Source organism: Macrotis lagotis, chromosome X, assembly GCF_037893015.1.
Source record: "Macrotis lagotis isolate mMagLag1 chromosome X, bilby.v1.9.chrom.fasta, whole genome shotgun sequence".
Taxonomy (NCBI): domain Eukaryota; kingdom Metazoa; phylum Chordata; class Mammalia; order Peramelemorphia; family Peramelidae; genus Macrotis; species Macrotis lagotis.
In genome coordinates this window covers 96,362,146-96,385,932 of record NC_133666.1, presented here as the reverse complement: position 1 = coordinate 96,385,932, position 23,787 = coordinate 96,362,146, and the positions used below count along the sequence as shown (strand labels likewise).

The window sequence follows — 23,787 nt, the reverse complement described above, 5'->3', positions numbered from 1 at the left end:
TAAATTAGATTTTGATAAAGAAATTAGGGGAGTAAAGTGAAAGCCCAATATAAGATTAATTCACTGTTGAGTTGTATATCTCTAAATGTTTCATATTTCCCTACCTGATTGTAAACTTCAAGAGGGCAGTTTGGTCCATAATTCAACCAGAATAAGTCAATGGTAGAAATTTAAATTTATCCAGTCCAGGAGTAACAGGAGGAAAAATAATCCTAATTCTTCTCTAAAACAAAATATCTCCCATTATTTCACAAACAAAAGGAAAGTAGAAATAAGAAGAAAAAGGAAAGGGATTCTCTAATGAATTTACATTTTAAAAGTTATACGAAGGTATACTTCAGGATACTGTATGGTACTCAGTTGCTTGAATATTAAAGAGCATTTGCCATCTAGATGCAAATTTGATTTCTCTATGTTCTGAAGATCACCTGGCAGGTAAAGATACCAGACACTGAGGTCCTTTCTCTAGTTAAACTATCTAGCATTCTATATAGAGAGTGCAACTATGATGGGCTGTCACATTGTTAGAATGCCAGAAGTACACTTGCCAAAAAGACTATTTTATGGAGAACTCAAACAGGGCAAGTGGCTCATAAAGGGATCAGAATAAGCAATACTGGAACACCTTGAAGGCCTCTCTTAAGAACTTTAGAATTGATTTCACAGCATTGGAGATACTGGTACAGGACCGACCAGCATGGCATGCCCTCATTGCTGAGGGTGCTGCAATCTCTGTAGAAGACAGACTGGAAGCAGCTCAAAGGAAATGTGAGATATATAAATTTAGAGAACCTACTCTAGGTGTTTGTGCCCAACCTATGGTAGAGCATTCTGAGCTCGTATTGGTCAGATCAGCCACGATCAGTCAGATACACTGTAATTTGTCTCAAACATAGTGATATCATTTTGATCTTCTTCAATAACAAAGGACAAGAACCAGTAATATATAATTGTTGAATTAAATGAAATTCAATTTGGAAAGATCATGGTTTAAAATATATCAGTAGTTTAAGTATTCTGAAAAGATCCTTGATAATGTGTTTGCCCAGGAAGATCCTTCAGCTCATTTCAGAACCAATAATATGTAGGGCAAGACCTTCATGATGTGACCAATCATGGCAGTGTCAACCATTTCTCCGAAATGGGTTTTTATTGCTTAATTATATCAAAACTAATAGATACCATCAATTTACTAATTGAGAATTACTTGGTATTTGTTTTCTACTTCAAATCCATGAATACCAAAAATAGCTCTTCCTGGATTCAGAGGGACATTTATTCCCTATCATTTTGAATTTTCCTTTCTAAGGATAGGAGGATGGTGATTTTTCCTTCCAAATCAGCTCTTCTGTCTTTAATCTTGATAGTCTTCTGCCAAATATCTTTGGGGACCATATAGCCTAATTAAGCTAATATGGAAAAAATATTCTCTCTCTCATCCCATTGCTATTAAAATATTTTTGGGTGCTAAGGGTACAGCTATATTCATCCCTATCTCTTCATGGCAGTAGAAACTGGTCATTTCTCCCAAGGAGATAAGCAACAAATCTGGATAATATGTCCAATTCTTTCATTCTATAAGGGATGGCAAAATCTTTCTTTAGATTACCCCAACACCTCCTCACTTAAGAAGTGTTTTGAGTGAGTTCTCAATATTCAAATAGATAACTAATAAATAAAAGACTTTACATTAATAATTTTTAAAACCCCAAAAGAACAAGTTGGCTTCAACAGCAAAGCTGTATTAATGATTCCCCAATAGAAGCACCATGGTATAGCAAGATCAGTATTGAACATAAAGATGATTAGCAAAAGCTATGAATCAACTAGGAATATTAGAGCTGTTGAGATGTATAAATGAGATAACATTAGAAAAGATCCTGGTGCTTTTTAGTGAAAATCATGACTTGAAAGGAATAGGATCCTGTTACCGCTAGTGAAAACATTGGTTATTAGATTCTGTATGGTCCACAATTCGACCAAAATAAGTCAATGGTAGAAATGTAAATTTGTCCAATCCAGGACTGAAAAAATAACCCTAATTCTTCTCTAAAACAAAGTATCTTCTATTATTTCACAAACAAAAGGAAAGTAGAAATAAGAAGAAAACAGAAAGGAATTTTCTAATGAATTCAAATTTTAAAAGTTATACTAAGGTATACTTCAGTACACTGTATGGTACTCAGTTACTTGTTGAATATTGAAGAGCATTTGCCATCTAGATGCAAATTTGACTATATTACAAAGAACATCACTTAGAACATATTCTGTGTTTTAGAGTTTTTATAGACAACTTCAGTAGGGGACAAATCCTACCTCTACTGGGTAAAATAGACTTCAAGTAAGAGTTCAATGAAAGAATATTAGCCTAGTTTAGTTTGAGGACACCCATCACCAGAAGAAGGTTAGCTATCAGGAAATACATTTTTCCCCTTCTTTCTTTTCTTCCTTTCTTCCTTCCTTTCTTTTTTTCCACAGAAAGTCATGAATAATCAACCTGTAAGTGTGGAGTGGGACAAACAAGGGTATGCCCTATATTGATGAAATCAAAAAATCTTTAAAAGTATTAAAGTACATATTGATAAAAGCAAGGGAAAATGAAAAAGATTCATATACATTCTAGTCACAGAAACTAGTAAACTCAAGGAATTGAAAAGGGAAACATATTCAACCTTTAAGGGATCATTGGCAGTACTGACTAGGATCTTTCTCTTGATAAAGCAAGAGGTCCAGTGAATGACTTTTTCAAGTAAAGACATGATATATGTCAAAATAAGATAATTTTTAAAAACTCATACATAATTGAGAATATTTGAATTCCTATGTAGTAAATAGCTCTTGGAAATTACATTTGAGGTTTCTAAGAATTATATAATAATTTAATCACATAAGGATGTAGCAGTCTGCCTCCAATATTAAAAGAAAATCATTTGAAAAATTACTACCCAAAGCTCAATATACTTCCATCCAATTAATTGCTGGCCTCAAGCTAGACTTAAAAGTTAGAAAAGTCTCCATTTCTTTAAATTAGATTGTGATCAGCTTGATTTTTATTCATGTAATGTAAATTCAACTACTAGAAATAAACTGTCACAATGCTAATCTCCTAATTTCTGCCTCTGATTTTGCCTGGCATGGCTGAAGAGGGAAACAAACATAAAATCCACTGTATCACAAGCCTGAGTGCAAGACTGGAAGAAGGAAATAACCATTCTTTGACAAGTCTGACTTTTAAAAATAAAGAACTTCCAAGGATGATTATTTAGTGTTGCTTGGGAGCTTGTTTCTCTAAGGTTTAGGATTTTATTTTGGTTGAGTCTGAGAAAGACTTTTCATGATTACGCGGAGATCCAGTGTAAAGTACAACACATTAGGAAAACAACCATCTTTAGAACACCCAGCATTAATGACCACTCAAAGATGAATTCTCATGGAAATAACCTCCATGTGATACTAAGAATGAAATAGGCACTTCTTAATCTCTCAGGCTTTGATCACAGGTCCTCTACTCAAAGCCGCTATCATGGTGAGAATTCGTGAGAGCACAGATCATATATTCCATAGGAAATGTTTTTCTCAAAGGGACCCTCTTTGTACATTAATCTTTTGTCATAAAAGTGTCTCTGCTCAGTGGAGAGATGGCCCCTGCTACCATGGAGAACAGTGGGGGGCAGGGTCCTACAGTCATACCACCAGGGCTCAGCAGAGCCTCAGGACCTTCCTTCTATCAGGCAATGTTGCTTGCTCTGCAGAATGAGGTTATCCATCAACAAAATATAAAGGAGTGTCAAGTACAATTTTTCTCTGGGAACCATTTAATGCATCTGCCTCTTTCAGTTTCCATTTCCCTCTTCTATGTATAATTTGAAAGCAATGTACTCTCTTTATAACATCAGAAAGCTACTGGGCTACTGGGATTTTTAAAAAAATTATTACTTAATGAATCTCATTTGGGGAAAAAAAACTGTGCAAAAATGCACAGCTCTGAATTTGTATCACATGAATAGAAATCAAGCTGATCACAGTCTAATATAAAGATATGGAGAGTTTTCTAACTTTTAATAAATTGATTCCCTCACTTTTGTTAAAGACAATATACATTGTCTTAATAATGCCCTTATATTTGGATAGGATATCCTCACTTTAGCAGCAGACTGCTATGATTTTAAAAGTGGAAAAAAAATCAGAACAATAGCAAGCTATGCTGATTGTCACTAAGCCTGATATTGATATGCACTCATCTTCCTCAATACTTTGAAATGGTCTCGATCTTGGCTTGTATAGATGCTCCTGTCACTTTTTCATATCCTCCCAATTCTAAGTCTTCTTACTTGATAACAGTAATGGCTGACTTTAAGGTTTAAAGACCTTCATGTATATTATTTCATTTGATCATCACAACAACCTTGTGAGGTTAGTACTATAATTTCCCTCATTTTGCACATGAAGAAAGTGAGGTACAGAAATGTCAGGTGATTTGCCCAAGGTTAAGCTTTAGGGGTAGAATTTGAATCTGGGTCTCTCCAAATCCATTTCTAGCACTCAATTCACTATCTATGCCATACTCCCACAGAAGTGATGACAAGGCTTGTGGAAAGGGAAAAAGGTTCTTTAATAACAATTCAGTGGACCAAACTTCCTGCAAGCCTGTGTGAATGAGACAAAAGTAAAATTCTCACAATTTTCAAGCTTGACTTTTTTGGCCAGTTTTGGAACGATCCCCCTGAGAGATCGAAGGCCCATCCTTTGCTCCTCATACCACACATTTCCCATGCCACTAATCTCTTTCCGAGCTGTCAGGTAGAAAGGGGACTTGGCATCCATCTGGGTTGGTGGCCGATGAATGTACATATATTTATAGAGTAGGCAATAAGGACAAAGCTTGTGGCCCTTGGAATGTTCATGGTAGATCTGCCCATAGCATACTTTGGTGGCATTGACCCGATTTTCTCTCTTCACACTATCTGTTCGTGCAAAGAAAGGCCGGTTCTGAGAGTCTTTGAGAAGCTCAATATCACCATACATCAGGTCTGCATGTTCCTGCAAGGTCCGCATATTCAGGTACTGGCTGTTGTATTTGACCACAGTAGATAGAAGAGCAATGGGGTTGTCATCCCCAAGGCATCCAGTCCGCCACATTTCTTCCTCATCAGAGAGGGAAAAATAAACAATGTTTCGGGAGCGGGCACCTGACATCCCTGCCTTGCTCAATACCCGTAGCTTCTCCTTGAGCTTCTTGGTGGAAGAACTGAAGATGTTACTGGTGATGGAGAAGCCAACGCCAGCATTCTTCAAGATGCGGTCCAGACCACGGCGGATGGCATGGAGGGATGTGGCCAGAAAGTCCGAGCCATCTGTTTTCTTCACAGTCATATAAAAATCCTCAAGGAGTTCATTCAGTTTCACAGCAGGAATCTCAAATAAGACAAATACCAAGGTTATACATTTGGGGGTACACAAAAACTCAGCCCCCCATATACCTAATCCACTAGGGATATTTTAAAAACCCTGAGATAAAGATGAATTTCTTGTCTGTCACACTGCCTAACCTAGAAAGTTCTCTCTTCTCTAAGTCAAATGATTTCCCTCCTGTCTATGAAGAAGTAGCTTTCATTTAGACCAAACCCATTCCCTACCTGGAACCTGTCTTTGTTAGGTAGAATAAGTCTCTGACTCCAAGGATGGAAGATACTGAACTCACTGTTGGCTGGCTTTCTGGAGTGGGAATGGAGTGGGGGCATAATCACAACCTAGTACCAATAAGTATAATCTGGAAATTTATCTTTGTACAAAAACTTGGACCTTCAGGGTATCTCTTGTTGCTCAAATGTAAAAAATGCTAATGCATTAGCAAAAACAGTGCTTGGGACAAATATAGAAACTTTTCCTAGAGGTTCTCAGCTCACTCACTCTCATTTGAATCCCTAGAAAATGAGAGGCAAACTGAGGGGCAATCTCCTATCTATAGGACAGGTTTAGTGAAAGTTATAGGAATTAAATAGATTTGTCTTTCTCGGGCAATGAGGCTGTTTGCAAATAGGATGTAATGGAAATGTACATGTCATTTGGTCTCTATCTCTGGGGTTCTCTAGACTCTAAGAAATTATCTAAGAGTGGTGAGCAGACATCTAGAACAGTAGTTCTGAACTTTTTTGTCTTAAGGAATCCTTTGACAATCTGGCAAACCCCATGAAACCCTTCTTAGGAGAATGTCTCAAAAAGGCACAAAGTAAAATATAGAGAATTACAAAGAAAACAAAATATAATTAAACAGTTACTTTCATGGTTAAGAATTCCTTCCTTCCTTCTTTGCTCTTTCTCTTTTCCTTCCTTCCTTCTTTGCTCTTTCTCTTTTTCCTTCCTTCCTTCCTTCCTTCCTTCCTTCCTTCCTTCCTTCCTTCCTTCCTTCCTTCCTTCCTCCCTCCCTCCCTCTTTTTCTTTCTTTCTTTCTTCTTATAGCTTTTATTTCCTAGAGTCCACAATCAGGTCTGGAAATTCTGGCAAAGCTTCCAAGTCATACCTACAATATTGGGGAAACAAATAAGAGACTAGTCTATAAGGGAAGGCAGGGAGATAGGGTATTTGTGTGTATGTGTATCTATGTGTACAAGTACATACGTGCACACAAAAATTTCTCGAAGAACAGAGGGTCTTAAAGAGATTCAACACATACACTCAATTAACTTACTGCCACTTATGGATTCATTACATTTTTCTCTTCTAAACATCTCAATCTATCAAAATAGTTGTGTCTCAACAGAGCCATTAGCTTTGATAATTATAGAAAATGTGACAAATAAATACTTGTCCTATTGGTTATTGTTGATAAGAGAAATCAGGGGGAATTGACTGAACAAATATCACTTCTTCCATGATGCCTTCCCTGATCACTCTAATGCAAAGATTTCTCTCTGTTTCTTCACCTGTAAGGTTCATGCCATTACTTTTTTTTGAGGTGCAGAGGGGAAAGAAATTTTTCATTGGTATTGAGAACTTGATGCAATAATTTCTTCAACCAATCAGACTGACAACTACTCTGCAACTTACATTGCCCAGGGCCTGAAAGGTTAAGTTGTTAGGGTCACACAGCCAATATATGTCAAAGACAGGACCTGAAAATTTTTAATGACTTTCTTGAAATTCTCTTTTCATTTACTATGCCATGTTGCCTTTGGCATTTGCTTTATCTTCTCCAATACAGTTCACATTAGAGGAAAGCAGGAATCATGTCTTATTCACATTCATATTCCCATCATGTCTAGTAGAACATTTTGTAAATAGTAATGACCTGGTATATATTTTTGTATATTTTATTAATTTAGTGACCTGAGATGAAATATGGGTAGGGGAAAGGGAATAAGTTGATTTAGGCTTCAAAAAGTTTTTCTTTCATGTAATCACCATTTCATTTAAAAAATTATAATCCACTGAAAAAATCCAGTGGTCAATATAATTCTTGTGCAAAGTCAACAGTAGCTATAAATAATTTTCAGATCACTTTGCAAATAAAAATCAATTGTCTGGCCCAGACTGGCTGCCTCCTTAATTTTATCCGAGTGAGTTTTGGTGGTATCATTCCTTGAGGTTACCAAGGTCTTCAATGTGTTACAGAAATGATGCATGAAACCAGTTTCCTTCTGGGAGCAATTTAAAGCATTGATTTCACATCATGGTTGAGGCACTTGGCTATCTTACAATTAAAATGATAAAGTGGATGGAGGAGCTGGTCTCTGAAGACACATGGGGATTCTTTGGTCTAGAGAATTCAAGGCTGAGGGGCATTTTGATAGAAGTTTACACAGTCATGAAGGTTATAGATGACATAAAAATGTACTTAGGTGGGAAAATCTCAGAACATTAGCACTGTTTCCTCCTTTCTCCTTCCTCCACCTAGATGCTATTCTTGAGCCTTGAAGTTCTAAAATGGTATTTTTGTGGCAGAGCACTGGGCTTGGAATTAGGAAGCCCTGAATTCAAATCATAGTCCATACACTTATTGACTGTGTGATCTTGAGCAAGTTATTTAACCTGTCTGCCTTAATTTCCTCAAATGTAAAATAAACACCTATCTCCAAGGATTATTGTGAAGATCAAGTGAGATAATATTTGTAAAGAACTTAGCACAAAGCACAAAAAAGGTGCTTAAAAATGCTTGGTTCCTTCCTTTAAATAGTGCTATTTTACCCAGCAACTAATAAAACTATACAAATTGGTAAAACAAGATAAGATATAGGTTGAAAATGTAAAAGGATCCTAGAGAAGTAGATGTTAAATCTAATAGGATAATAGGGTAAGAGAAGCAAGTGATCTTTGGGGCAGCGTATCTGTATATTTTGAATTAGACATCTTAGAACATAACAATATTCTCCCACAAAACATTCCTCAGAGTCAATGTCAAAGATAGAAAATTGGACAGAACTGATTGTGCAGTTGATATACCATGGTGGCTCTTAGTTTCCATTTCATTAATGTCAAGTAAGTTAAGAGAAATAGTCTGACATAGTGAATAGAGGGCCTGTTTGGAATCAGGGAAACCTGGGTTCAAATCCTACCTCTCATCTTCTTATTTGACCATGGGTAAGTTAATTAATTTCTTAGTGATGATTTAAAACTTGAAGTCACTTGTAGCTGCTAATCTGCAGTGGTAAAAGGGTTTTCACATTTCATTCTTATTCAATGATTGCTATACCACTGAAATCACAGGTCTGCATGAACAAATTAAAAAGTCTCAGAAACTTTGTAATGCTCACTATGGAAATAAACTCAGGAATCTAAAGTACAGCTTTAAAGTAACTTGTGAAAGAAAGCATGGAGCAGTGGAAAAACAGTGGCCTAAGAATAAGAACATCTTAGATTCAGGCTCTGCCTCTGACATAAACACAGTATGCTGGGCAAGACACTAAATGTCTTCATGTTCCATGCAAATCTAATTTTAACCGAGTTGCTGGCTATGTTGTTGTACAGTGACTTAAGTTGTATTTCTTTGTGATCCCATTTAAGGTTTTCTTGACAAAGATACGGGAGTGGTTTGCCATTTCCTTCTTCAATTCATTTTTATGGATGAGGAACTGAAGCAAATAGGGTTAAGAGACATGCCCAGAGTCACACAGTAAATATTTAAGACTAAATTTGAACTCAGGAAGATCAATCTTCCTGAGTATAGGTCCAGCAATCTATCCATTGTGCCACCTAGCTGCCCTGAACGACATTGGTACAGGGAATTTCCTAACAGGAGAGTTCTGTACCTTGATGAAATTTAGGGTCTAACTAAAAAAATAAATGAAAATTTTTCTATAGTAGAGAAACAATATGGGTCAGTGCAAAGAGTACTGGCCTGAGAGTCAGGGGTTGGCTTCTATTTCTCATACTGTCATTAATCAGGAAGACTCATCGTTGTGAGTTCAAATCTGGCTTTAGACTCTTCTTAGGTGACCCTTAGCAAATCACTTAATTTGAGGGTTTTAATTTCTTATATTTAAAAATAATACAATTGGATTAGATAAACTCTACTGACTCTTCTAGACAGATAGCATTTCGATTAAATAATACAAATGTATGTAATAATCATTAACATTTATATTATAGTTTTTCCAATCTTTTTTTCAGTTGTGTGTGATCCTATTTGGGTTTTCTTGTCAGAGAAACTGGAGTGATTTTCCATTTCCTTCTTCAACTCATTTTACAGATGGAAAACTGAGGCAAACAGGGTGAAGTGACTTGGCCAAGTCACACAACCAGTAAGTATTTAAGGCCAGATTTGAACTCAGGAAGACTCATCTTCCTGATCCCAGGCCTAGCACTCTATCTACTATACCACATAGCTGCCCCAAGCATTTATTATAGACTTTACAAATAGTATTTCATTTTATCCTCACCTCAACAGGGGGAGGTAGGTAATATTATTATTCCATTTTACAGATGAGGAGATCAAGATGTAGTTTGTGCAGCATCTCTCCATGAATAAATCTCTGAGGCCAAATTTGAATTCAAGTCTTCCTAACTCCAGGTTCAGCACTCTATTCACTGGTCACATGCTAAATATTCCTGAAAAGTTTTTTTACACATAGTAGGCTCTCAATAATAAATATTTATTCAGTTGAAACATGAGAGTAAGAAGAACATTCAGATCTCATGTTATCAAGTACAATCAACAAGATGCAACTATCCCTGCCTATTTCTGATATGTTTTGTGGTTTAATAGTAGTCAATTAAAAAAAAATATATATATATATATATATGTGTGTGTGTGTGTATGTATATAAGGGCTGATACAAATTTAATCAGGGTTTTTAAGATGAAAGTGTCTAAGGGCCTAGATTAAAATAGAACTGTTTCCTGATAAATTATTCAATATTTATTAAGCATATTAGGTTTAATGTAGAGCACTATACTCTAGGGGAACTAACATCAATATCATCACTCTTAAGAAGTTTATAATCTAGTGGGGGATAAGACACCAATACAGACAGCTATAATTGGAGAATTATAAAATGGGGGAAAAAGTGATATCTGAGGGGCAAGGTTAATAACAATCAGGGGTAGAAAGAATGTTGGAAAATGAAAGACAATATTTGATCTGGCTCTAAAAGATAGATCAAAGAAACCAGAAGATTTATGCAAACTGATACAAAATGAGTCATGTAGAAACAGGAAAACTAAACATATTAACAATAATAAGTTAAACAGAAAAAACAATCAGTTACAATAAAACAATCTCTTCCAGAGAGATAAGAGAGGTGGGTTTCTGTAGGTGTAGAACTTTGTAATGAGGTTAGAATTTTCCTATGTGTTAGTTTTACTGAACTATTTATTCTTTTTCTCCCTTCTTCCTTCTCCCTCCCCCCTCCCAGCCCTCACTTTTTTTTCTTCCTTTGTTATAATACTCTCTGGGAAGAAGAAGAAGAAGGGGTATTGAGAAATAGAAGTGATATAAAAAAACAATAAAAATTTATGTAAAAATTTTAAAATGGGTAAAAATTTTAAAAAGAAGGGGAAGGAGAGGATTCTCGACGTAGAGAATAGCACAAGAAAACAAGGGATAACAGTGCATTTTTGGTCAGTGAAATAATTGTACAGTTTGGTTGTAGTATAAAATAATAGGAGAGAAGGAACATCATTAAGCATCAATTCTCTGCCAGTCACTGCTAAACAATCTAAAAATATTTTCTCACTTGATCCTCTCAACAACAGTGGGATGTAAGTGTTATTATTATCTCCATTTTACAGTTGAAGAGACCAAGACAGGTAGAACTGACTTTCCCAGAGTTACATAGCTACTAAGTATACTGTATACTAAGTAGTGTTTGAACTCACATCTTTTCAGGCGCAGCACTTTATCTACTATACATCACCTAGCTGCCTAGAAAAGAACAGAAAGATAGTATTGTGTCATATTATAGAAGGCATAGCAGTCTGAACTTCTCTCTTACTTTGTAAGTAAAAGAGCAGTGTATTTATAAAGAAAAAAAAAATATTTTGCAGCAGCCAATGTGAATTGGAAGAAAGATTAACTTCAAGTAGTGGAATCTTTAAGGCATTATCACAATGGTCCAGGTAAGGGGTAAATGAGAGCCAGTGCTAGTGTATTATCATTTAGAACAGGAGCTATGGGAGATTGTTGTGGAGATGGAATCAATAGGGTTTGGAAACTGGATATGGGAAGTAAGAGATGAGATGAATCAAAGATAACTCCAAAGCAGTGAACATAGAGGGAAATAGTGAATGGTGTACCACTGATTGAAATAATAAAAGCCATAAAGATGAACAGGTTTAGGGAGAACAAGAATTGATTTTGGATATGTTAAGTTTAATGTGCTTGTGAAACACAAGTTGTGTTGCAAAAGTTGAAGATCTGGAGTTTAGAAGACAGTTTAGGACTGTCAATAAAGATCTGAGAGTCATCTGCTTAGAAGTTGCAATTGCAAAGGGAAAGATGAAAAGAGGGCTATGGTCCCACCCTCAGGAGAAATACTGAAATTAAAGAGTCAGGAAGTATATGAGGAGCTAGTGAAGGAGAAAGGAGCAGTTAGAATGGGAGAATGTCAACTGGAAAAATATGAGGTCAATCTAAGGGAAGAGAAAGGAGAACATACATAATGTTCACCTATGTTGAATGTTGCAAAGAGACCAGAAAGGGTAAAGACTGAAAAAACCCAAAACATTAACTTGAGCAATTAGGTCTTTGGGGTCATCAGAGCAGTTTCAGAATAATACTGAGAATGGAAATCAAAATTCAAAAGTCTGAGAATTTAGTAGGTAGTGAGAAAGTAGAAGTTTAGGATATAGAAAGTTTTTTCAAGAAATAGACAAATCAAAAGGAGGAAAAAAGATGAGATAGTAAGTAGAATATGAGAACGCAGGGACATTTTTTTCTTTCTGGAATTTCTTTCTTGAATTAGGAAGAACTGAGAATACAGATGGAAAAGAAGTAAATGGGGAGTCAGTGAAGAGAGACTAGGGGCAATTAGATGTTGCAAAGGATAGAGTGCTAGGTCTAGAATTAGGAAGACCTGAGTTCAGATCTGAATTTCATGTATTTACTAGCTTTGTGAACCTAGGCAAGTCATTTAACCCTTGTTTGCCTCAGTTTACTCATCTTTAAAATGAGGGTAATAACACTATCTCCCAGGGCTGTTGTGAGGATCAAATGAGATAATATTTGTAAAGACCTTACAGAGCCTAGTATACAATAAACACTATATAATGTTAGTTATTAAAATACATTTAAGAGAGAAAGAGGTAAATGGAGGCAAATAGGTTAAGGTAAGAAAGAAGGGAACTGTGGGGAAACCTTAATTTTTTTTCTTTTCTTTTTTTTTAAAGATTTTATTTATTTTGAGTTTATTTATTTGAGTCCTTCATTTCTCTCCAATGGTATACAATCTTCTTTGGGAAGTAGAAAATTTGCATATATGTTGGACTTTGACTTTGTGTTTATCTGAATCCCTTGGAAAACTTTCCTTTTAATGCAAATTTCCTCCCATTATTTAGAAGGTGGGGAATAGGAGGAAGGAAAAAAAAGGGATAACACTGACAGGGAAGAGTCTTTTGTTTTTTTCCAATGGAAATGTTTTGATTTTCTCACATGAGTAATTCATACTGCCTTTTCTTATCAAGATAAAGAATGGAAGGCAGATTTGCTTTTTCTTAACCATTGTAAATTCTTTTCTCTTTTTCAAAGGGCAGATACTTCAGGGTGTATTATTAGAAAACAATTCCTTACATAGCTCAGGAAGCAAAGGGTAGGGGCACATTCCACTTACATTATACCACTCAGCATAGTGCCTGACAAACAGTAGGTGCTTAATAAATGCTTGTTGATTTGACTACCCAGGAGAATGGTATTCTAACTTTCTTTTTAGCCAAGATATACTTGTTCTCTAATTTAACAAAAGAGGGTTGACTAAGACTTCATTTGCTTTCCCCCCTCTATTCTGCTATGATTTTTGACTACCACAATGCTATATTTCTTCCAACTTTGAAATTATATTGCTCTTCCAGATACATGGAGGAGTATACAGAGGGTTCACACAGAGATGTTTTCCTTCAAATGTTTGTGACAGGATTCTGACTACTTCAAAATGATGGGCTTTTTTGCTTTCCATTTTTAATCAGTAAATCCATTTTTATGGTCTTTAAGTCACTAGAGTTGAAAAGCTCTGTAAACACCTTTTCAGGCTATGCCAGTCAGGGGTTTATTGAAAGCAACAGATTAATTAGCAGTAATGATGCATCACATCCTTCGAAGGGAAATGGGTTTGACTTACTGACATCTTTAAGTTAATATTCCAATGCTAGCTCTTTAGCCTATCAAATAAACTTTTAAAAAAATTCTTTGTTTTTATCTTTTATGGGGTTAAGTCCATTATTTTGACAGTCCTGAGAGGAAAGACAGACAGTCAGCAATTACTAATTTTACTGGCTTCCAAAATCCCTTCAGCTAGCTACCAATTAAGGGAAACCCCATGAGTATTGCTTTAAGAAATGACATATTAACCTCACTATGGCAACCCAAATTGGTTTAGCATGATCCAGAGTTATTGTGTAGGTGTCAATCAGAGTTGCTAAGGAAATTTTCATTTTGGCTGAACAGAAGCTACTTTGAGAGTTTAAAGGTGAGTTATGATCTACTATGTAAATTTTCTCTCTTACAATGGTTAGAATAGGAACCATGTATTCAAATATTGTCCATTAGAACTGTCCATTAGAAACCAATTGGTCATGGATAAATTCCCTCACTTTAATTTTCCACTCTGTCAATGCCCAAAGCACTCTTAGTCACTCTCACTGTCTGCTTTCTCTGTCCTTGTTCTTTTGTTGAAATGTAAGAAAAAAAATCAGGGAATGAAGCTGGCCTGATTTGACTTATAATTTCATGCTAGTTCATTTCAACTGGGCCCTCTGAAATGCCTGAAAACTCTATTATTCATCTTTTCTCATTCTCAAGCATAGTCCCACATCTACTACAAAATGTTCCTATACTGTTCAAATCCTAATTCCTATCCTGCTAGATAGCACAGTGGATAGAGTACTGCAGTTGGAGTTTGGAAGATCTGAGTTAAAATCCTTCCTCAGATACTTATTGCCATGTAAGAAACATTGCCCATCTTATGCTTCAGTTTCCTCATCTGTAAAATGCGAGTTTTGGAGTCTTTGGCCTCTAAAGTCCTTTCAAGCTCTAAATCTGAAAATCCTTTCTCACTCCTACAGTAAAAAGACCTTTTACTTTAGTGGAGAAAATTGGAAAATTGAGGGTTTTATTTCTCTTCTCTTTAAGATTTATCTTCCTTTTCACCTATCCTTTATTTTCTTCTATCTCAGAGGATAAAGAGACCCTCCAAAGCAAATCTCTTTACCTATATTTTTAACTCCATTTTCAGTCATGTCTCTATTTTTTTTCATGAGAAGTCAATTTGATGAAGTAGAGAGAGAGCATCATAGAACCAGAATTCTGGATTTGAGTCCTGAGTTTGATATTTATTAGATGTATTAGATGTATGACTTTAGGCAATTCACTTCTCTCTGGACCAAAATTTTCTTAAGTGTAAAATGAAGGTGTATGAGTAAATGATTTCTAAGTTTCCTTTCAGAGAAGGATTTTGAGATTGAACTTTTTCCTTCTTCTTTTGGACATTTTCACTTAACTGTGCTATCATCACCAGCTCAAATAAAAATGCATAAAACTTATGAAGTAAAAATTCCCCTCTTTCTGCTTTCCCCCTCCAGATTCCCATCATTTTAAAAAATTTTTACTTCTCTTGTGCTATTAAACACCTTGCATCCTGGCTAGAAGCTTTGACATGATTTATGACTCCTTCCTTCTTTTATATGCCCTACAACTAAGTTATCAAATCAGGTTCATTCTTATTTTGATATTACTTCTTCCTCTGATGAATCTTTATACTCTCAAATCTTAGTCTTGGATTCTTATTATCTTATTCTTAGATTGCTATAACAGCTCATGAAAGACTGTTGTCTCTAAAAGTTAGGCCCTCCAAACTCATCCTGCATATTATTATCAGAAAATTCTTTCTAAAATACCCTTTCCATTACATCACACCATCTTCTCAACCCTATGCTCCCTAAGGTCTATACAAAGTCTTCTTGTTTTTCGCTATCCCTTTGGGGTTTTCTTAGCAAAGCTCCTAGAGTGGTTTGCCATTTCCTTCTCCAGCTCATTTTACAGATGAGGAACTTGCCCAGGGTCACACAGCTAGGGTAAGTTTCTGAAGCCAGATTTGAACTCAGATAAGTCATCCTGATTCTAATCCCAGTGCTCTACCCACTTTACTACCTAGGGTTCATGACCCTTCAAAATACAGTTCCAATTTAACCATCCAGTCTAATATCCCAGTTCTGCTATACATGAACTTCTTTCTTGGATCAAAGTAATATATTTGTCTTTCAAATAAGACATGTTCTTTCTCATGTCCATGACTTAGCTTAAAACATTCCTTTTGGCTTGAATGTTACTCCTTATCTCTAGCTTTTGAAATCCTACCTACTCAAGTCTCACATCCTCCATTAAATTGTCCCTGACTGACCCAGCCAAATTGACCTTACTTCTTATGAATTTATGCAGATTTCATTTGTACTATTCCATCACATTAACCATGTACCATCTTTCATGGTGGTTTCATGTAGTGAATGTTTTTATCTTCCCATGTAAGATTATAAATTCTTAGAGGGCTATAACCATAATGATTGTATGAGTCACCTCAGTGTGCCAAGTGAAGTGCTTTGTACATAAAAAGTACTCAATTATTATTTGTCAAATGAATACATTGAATTGTCAAACTCCTTACCTTGGTAATATCCATGTAGTCCTTAAGTCCTTTTGTCATACACCAATATCTCCATACATTAAGTGCATAGAGTGTAGCTTTTGTTGTGTTTGGGCTCACCGCACTGATACAGAGGTCCTTCAGTTCATCATTAAAATTAAATACAGGAAATTTGTTGAGCTTAGTAGAATATGCTATAAAAAAACCAACAAAAAGAAATTAAAAATAATTTGTCATCCCTTTCCTGGAAAATGATGTCTTGGATCACTTATATGAACCCTGGATCACTTACATGAACCCTGAAATGTTAAGTTACTCAAAAAAAATCCTATTAAACAAATACTAATTGAAAAATAAAATATGAGATTCTTTGATTCTCTGAGATGCCCTTGAGGTTGTCCCAGTGATAAAAGCTATTTTTGCCAAATACTCCAGTTAATGAAATGAACTTTCGTATTCTTTCATATTCCTTCACTTAGAAAAAAAGAAAATGTAGCTTTTAAAGAAATGAAATTAGAAATCTCAGTACTGATACTGATTAGTATACAATATATGGCACATAGGCTAGATGGTATGTGAACTTTACCAAGATCATTAGAATTTTTTCATTTCTTCAGTAGTCTTTAGAAATAAAAGAATAAGTATTTGTTCCATTCACTGTCCTAGTTTCTGTAAATAATATAAATATTATTTATATTACAATAACATGAATTTATAAATATATAAAATACATTAACAATTTTTACAGTTTATATATTCACATATAAATATACAATGTGTGGAATCTACTTTATAATTTATATATAAGCATATTTTAATAGAAATATATGATATCAATTATATATTTTATATGTACTTAAACATAAAATATGGGATATTTGATATATTTATATATCCATTATATAAATAATCAAGGGCAGATAGGTGGTGTGGTAGAAAGAGCACTGGCCTTGGAGTCAGGAGAACAGGTGTTCAAATCTGGCCTCAGACATTTGCCATTTACTAGCTGTGTGAACTTGGGCAAGTCACTTAACTCTGCCTCATATCCAGGGCCATCTCCAGGGAATCATCCTGAGTCATATCTGGCCACTGAACACAGTTGACTCCAGAGGAGAAATGTGAGGCTGGTGACTTAGAACAGCACTTTCCCACTCAACTCCAATTTATGTGCATGCCATGGCATCACCTCTCTGATGTTGGGATCTTCTTCGAAAATGAAGGACAAACATTATTATTATAAACATACAACAAATACAAACATACCTAGCCTCAAAGAATCTGCATTCTTCTTGGAGAAATAACACATACAAAATAAAGCACATAATGTACAGAATAAATATAATTTTATTTTTGGTGGAGGAGAGGGAACTAAAGTCTCAGGAAAGGATTCATGAGCCTTGAAGGGAAATGGATATTACAATTTTGTTTGATGATCCTTTGACTTTCAGTATTAAGCAGAAAGGGAGATATATGCTTGCCAAAGATGTCTGACATTTCCTTTATGGAAAGGAGCTCCAGCACAAGGTCTAAGTTAAGAAGGGATTCTCTACAAATAATGAGGTCCTCTTGATGCTTGTTGATGCCACCCTGCTGATTTTAGCAAGAACATTGTCAAATGAGATTCAAGTCCTCTCAAGGAGATTTGATCTAACCATTTACACAGCAAAAACTAAAGCTGCTCTCCAGACTATGAAATATAATTTGATGAACAACTTATAGATTTCTCCCATTATTTTCCATATTTTTGACACTGCAAATGGTGTTGGACCAAAATTAAAAGAATGGGTCAGAATTCCTTTGGGAAACTGCAGAGTTCCTTCAATGATTTCTTGGTTTGACTTGGGGAAAAAAAGCCCTATCTTATAAATATCTATATTCTCCAATGATGTATGATAATGAGTGAAGAAATATTACAGTCTCTGAATAATGAAATATGAAATAAAATAGGACAAAATTGAAACTCTTCTAGTTTCAGACTATCCATGCAGACATTTCACATTAGGCCTTCACAAGCTTGGTCTTCCAGCCACATAAGTTAACTTTAATGTTCTCCCAAATTTTCATTCCATTCCTGGCCCCTCTATTAAATCAAATCTCCCCAGTGCTTGTAGTGCACTACCTCCTCACCACTATCTTGTAAAACCTTCTAAGATCAGTTCAGGTTCTATCTTCTATATCAAGACATTCCTAACCCCCCCTAAGGTTTTGAGCTCTTTCATCTCTTTCCTAGTCTAAACCCATCCCACAAATGCTTTTCCCTTTGTTTTGATTCATACATTACCTCGACTAGGCACTCATTTTGCCTTTTGATTGTCTCATTAATGTTGTCTCTTCAATAAACTTATAACCTCCATGATGGTAGTCATAGCAATAGACTCTTCTTTTGTATTACCTATAGGACCTGGCAGTACTGATTACCCAGTAGATGTCAGTGGACAGATTAAAATAAAACATATGGTTACTTTAATATGGTGTTTCCCCTCCACCTCTCCTAATGTAAACAATATTTATTAGTGCCTACAAAATGGATTGGAATTACAACTACAAAGAATGAAAAGATCCCAATTATCAAGGAAGTTACATGGTTCATAGTTATGGATGGCATAATGTTGATGTGTTAGCAAAGTATCTGTGATTCTTTTACAAAATGTGAATAACTGAGTTAGAAGGGGTGACATATTTGACTGAGCAAATAAATTGAAACACTCCCAGAAGCTTTATATCATAAAGACTTGGAGTTCAATTCTCTAATTGGAAATAAATGCAATAGCATCGAGTAGCTAGGGAAGAATCCAAGTCTTCACTTTTTGGGGAATGGGAGGAAGATTCCCCCCCCCCCCATATTTACTGTGACATTGAGCAGAGGAAGTGTTTGCCCAGAAGACATCCATCTAGGAATTCAGAGAATCAGTTCAAAAGAATGAGTCACAATTATAGTTGAAGAAGCAGAGAGACAGTCTCCAGACGAACACAAATAGAGAAAGGTAATCATTTGAGTGGGTGGTATAGTGAATAGAGTGCTGGGTCAGGAGTAAGGAAAATCTACATTCCTGAGTTCAAATCTGGTCTCAGGTATTTACTTGCTATGTGACCCTAGGCAAGTCACTTCACCCTGTTTGCCTCAGTTTCTTCATCTGTAAGAAGATCTGGAGAAGGAAATGGAATATCACTACAGTACATTTGCCAAGAAAACTCTAATTGGGATTCTAGTTATGGAACATAGGATCTAGAGCACAAAGGAACCTTAAAGGTTCCTTTATTTTAACTGATGAGAAAATAAGCCCAGAAATAATGACTTGCCCAGAGTCACACAGATAGACATCAGAAGCAGAATTTAAAGCTAGGTTCAGTGCTTTTTCTGCCTCCCCAAAAAGACTTGAGAGCTAGCTCTGTCCATTGAGTGTTGTACTGCCCAGCAGAACATCTGTTCATTAAAAATATTTCCTGGGACTATCAAGATCAGGCTAGTAGTGAAGCAACATAGAGGCTACATTGAACAGAGACCATGTATGAAGCCAATATGACAGTGGAAAGACCTTAAGAGTCCTATAGTATCAGAAGCATGAGTTGCCCTGATCATGTTTTCCTTATAAGTGTGCCTTACTACCAGTGTATTCTTTGTATGTGACTATTCTTCTCACTGATGCTATGTATTTGTGGGAAAGCATACCCTTGGTTTAGGAGGAAGTGATGTTGTTTTGTAATGACTGCTGTGATGGTGCCAGCTTAGCAAATGTCTTTGTTTAGAGCTAACTGAATCTACTAACTGGAAAGCACACTGGTGAAGGTTTGTGAAATTTATAATGATAGGAATGGGTACCTACATAATTTGCTCCAGCTTAATTTAAAATTAATTCTAATTAAATTATATCTAGGTGGCTAGGTGGTGTAATGGTTAAAGCTTTCCCAAGTCTTAATTCTGCCACTCTTTTTCCAGTGTCCTCTTGACTGAGTCTTGCCTAATTTGGAAAAGATATCCTCTGCATTTAGGCTTATTCTTCATATCCTTACCTAAAACAGTAGAAATAATGTCTGATCTCACTGATCCTCTGTTGAATAAACTTTATGGGCACCATTGCTTCTAGGGTAAAATGCAAACTTTGGCTCTACTTATCTTTCCAGGTTTATCTTGCATTATTCCCCACCCCACAAAGTCCTCAATTTCCACCATACTATCTGATTTTTTCCCCAGCCTTCCATCTTTCATCCCCATTCTTTTTGTATGGTCTTCCTCACCTGTGTGGAATGTTTTCCCTCCTCCCATCTGCATCTTGGGTTTTCTGCCTCTTGTCCAGGCTGAGTTAAAACATTCCCTCCCATAGTAGGCATTTCCTGATCTTCAGGTAGTACTCTGTCCACTCACTGCCCCCCTAAAATGACTTTGCAATTATTTATCTGTTCCATGATGTCCTCTTCTAGTTTCTTGAAGGCAAGTACTGTTTTGCTTTTCACTTTATAGTTCCTACTTGCCTGGCAAATAGCAGATGCTTAATAAGTGTTTGCTGAATAGAACTGAAGAGAAATCAAAGTTTGAAAAACACTGTGCTCTCATTTGAACTTCATACAAACTCTGTGAGATATGTATTATGGGCATGATTCCCATTTCACAAATGGGTTAAATGACATGCCTAATGTCAAACAGTTAGTAAGTGTGAAAGGTTGTATAGAGTGTTCAGGGATGACCGGCACATCTGACATGAGGACTTGCAGAGCCCTTTTAGGGTCACTTATCCAGATGATTTGGTCTCCAGTCGATTCACCCAATTCTTACCTGCAGCTCCAAGAAACTCTAGCATGCACAGTAACCATGCCTTGGTAAAACCATCTTGGTAGACAGACTAAACCAGGTTGAGGGTGATGATGGGTATCCTTTGTTCTCATAGACCATGGAATCAGGGAGGTGATGTCATAAAAAGCAAGAGAAATGGATTTGAGTGAGAGGATGCTGCAATAAATCATGTCTCCCTTTTTCCTCCAGAGCCATCTGGGTTCAGTGACCAAATATGAATCAGGATTATTGAAGATGGTCCTCGATATGAAGCAATTAGGGACTTGCCCAAGATCACACAGGTAGTATTAAATGTTTGAAGCTAGATTTGAACTCAGGTCCTCTTGATTCCAGATAGCTACTCTCTCCACTGTGCCAATGATGAAGCAATGGATAAAGGGTCCAGCCTGGAATTAGGAAGACCTAATTCAGATCTGACCTCATACATTTACTAGCAAGTCACTTAACCATGTTTGCCACAATTTCCTTATCTCTAAAATAAGCTGGAGATGGAAGTGGCAAACCTTTCTAGTTTCCTGTACAAGAAAACCCCAAAACAGGGTCATGAAAAGTTGGACACAATTGAAACGAAAGGTTGAGGGTAACTAGCAAGCCTCAAACCTGTCAGTGAGTTAGGGGGAGATAAACCTCAAACAAGAGAAAAAAATCCCTATTGGTGTCATGGGCAGATGAAAATAATTTGTTTTGTTATAGAGGCAAGCTGGAGAAGGCTCTTTGGAGTCCTTATAGCTTGATCAGACATCAAGGATGACAAGATCATCCCCTCCATCCCAAGCCATCTTGACTTTTATTTTGCCTCTGGATTTTGATAATTCAGGTAGAAAAAGAGAGATTGAAAACTTGGTGCAACTCTGCCTCACTTAAATCCACAAGTCAAAAAATTGCCTGTGATACCATCAGTACTCTTCACAACAAAGGAAGAACAAAAACAAATATCAAAGAAGATATAGACCTAGGTCTTTTGAACTCCAAGACCATCAATCTAGCCACAAGGAGGAAAGGTGGGAATTTTGTGAGATACTATAACAAGCACTTTAAAAATATTATCTCATTTGTTCCTCACAAAAACCCTGGGAGATACTGTTGTTATCCCCATTTTACAGCTGAAGAAACTGAGGCAAACAGAGGTTAAGTGACTTCCTTAGGTTAATGCTATAGTAAGGGTCTGAGGCAGAATTTGAACTCAGATATTTCTGATTCCAGGCCTAGAGCTCTAATTACTGGGCCATTCTAGTCACTAGACCAATGCTGTCTCCCAAACCTCTAGAAACCTCTTTCATGTCTAATATTCTTTCTTCTAGGCTATGTCTTTTTTTTTCATTGTTGTTGTTTGCAGGGCAAATGATAGGGTTAAGTGGCTTGCCTAAGGCCACACAGGTAGGTAATTATTAAGTGTCTGAGGCCAGATTTGAACTCAGGTACTCCTGACTCCAGGGCAGGTGTTCTATTCACTGCGCCACCTAGCCGCCCCTTTTTGTTTTAGCTGTCTCTCATTTTCCTTCCTGACCTTCTGTATCTGCTTATCTCCTGATCATTCCACTACCATCACCACTTCCTCCTCCTCCTCTCCTGATATTGTGTTCTGGGTGGAGAACAGGTAAAAGAATGGAGAGCTAGGAAAGAATGACTAGAAGGAGAAGAAAACAGTAGACTTGGGGAAAAGTTTCAGGGAGAGTAAATATTTTGAAGGGGATTTTGCTGTGCTTTTATGAATAATTCCAGAGATAAAGGCAAAAGTTGGGTCTCTTTTAAATATACAGATATGGGTATAGAGATAGATTGATCTGTATAGCTCTATCTATTCATATATGCACATATAATAAATGTTCTACTTCTACCTTGAAAGTAAATACTCTTTGGTGAACTTTATGTCTGACTCTTGCAAAAATTCTTCTGGTGCTCAAATATAGTAAAGTTGCTCATCCTTCTGTTATATAAATAAACAGTATGGTGTAGTGGAAGAGGTTGGATGGTGGATAAAGGGCTGACCTCACAGTCAGGAAGATAGGAGTTCAAGCTCAGTCTCTGACATGTCTGACTATATAACTCTCAAAAGTTCCTTAACCCCTCAAGTGCTTCTTTGCAACTGTTAATAAGTTTCAAAGAAAGTGGTGTTCAGTCATGTCTGACTCTTAATTACCCCATTTGGGGTTTTCTTATCAAAGATACAGGAAGGGTTTGCCATTTCCTACTTCAGCTCATTTTACATTTGAGGAAGTTGAGACTAACAAGGGAAACTATATGCCTAGGGTCAAATAACTGGTAAGTTTCTGAGGCTGAATTTGAACTCAGGAAGATGTTTTCTGGACCTCAGAGCCAGCACACTAAGTACTATGGTGCCACCTGGTTACCCTTGCTAAGAAAGTACTGACCTGAATTGGCAAAGGAAGTATCCTTATTTGGGAGTTTTCTATGCCAAATGTTACAAGTCCTTTCCCTCTCCCTAAAGTATTTTAGACTTGGACAGAATTCAACTTAGCCAATAGCAATCAACCTTCTATGCATGCCAGGAAAGATTCAAAGATATCTATGACCAGGATTGGTGTGCGGACTCTACCACTTAGTAGTTAGAGAATGTAAGCCAGCTGAGGACAAAGACTGCATTTCTTTTTTCCTTTGGAACCCCAGAAGCCAGCACATAGTTGATGAATTGAACTTCACTGAATGCCTCTGAGCTATGGTCTTCCTCAACTATTAAAATATCCAATTCATGAA

General features: G+C 36.4%; 1 protein-coding gene across 2 annotated transcripts in view; it reads right to left on the bottom strand.

The window, feature by feature from the left end:
* Positions 1-2,201: 2,201 nt before the first annotated feature.
* KIAA1958 (KIAA1958 ortholog) overlaps positions 2,202-23,787 on the bottom strand; it is a 250,101-nt gene continuing 228,515 nt past the window's right edge. For both annotated transcript variants that reach the window (XM_074207492.1, XM_074207491.1), the window contains 2 exons: positions 16,305-16,477; positions 2,202-5,415 (listed from right to left, as the gene is read on the bottom strand). In XM_074207492.1, the coding sequence (XP_074063593.1) occupies positions 4,612-5,415; positions 16,305-16,477 (977 nt within the window). In that variant the 3' untranslated portion in view covers positions 2,202-4,611. The remainder of the gene's footprint in view (positions 5,416-16,304; positions 16,478-23,787) is intronic.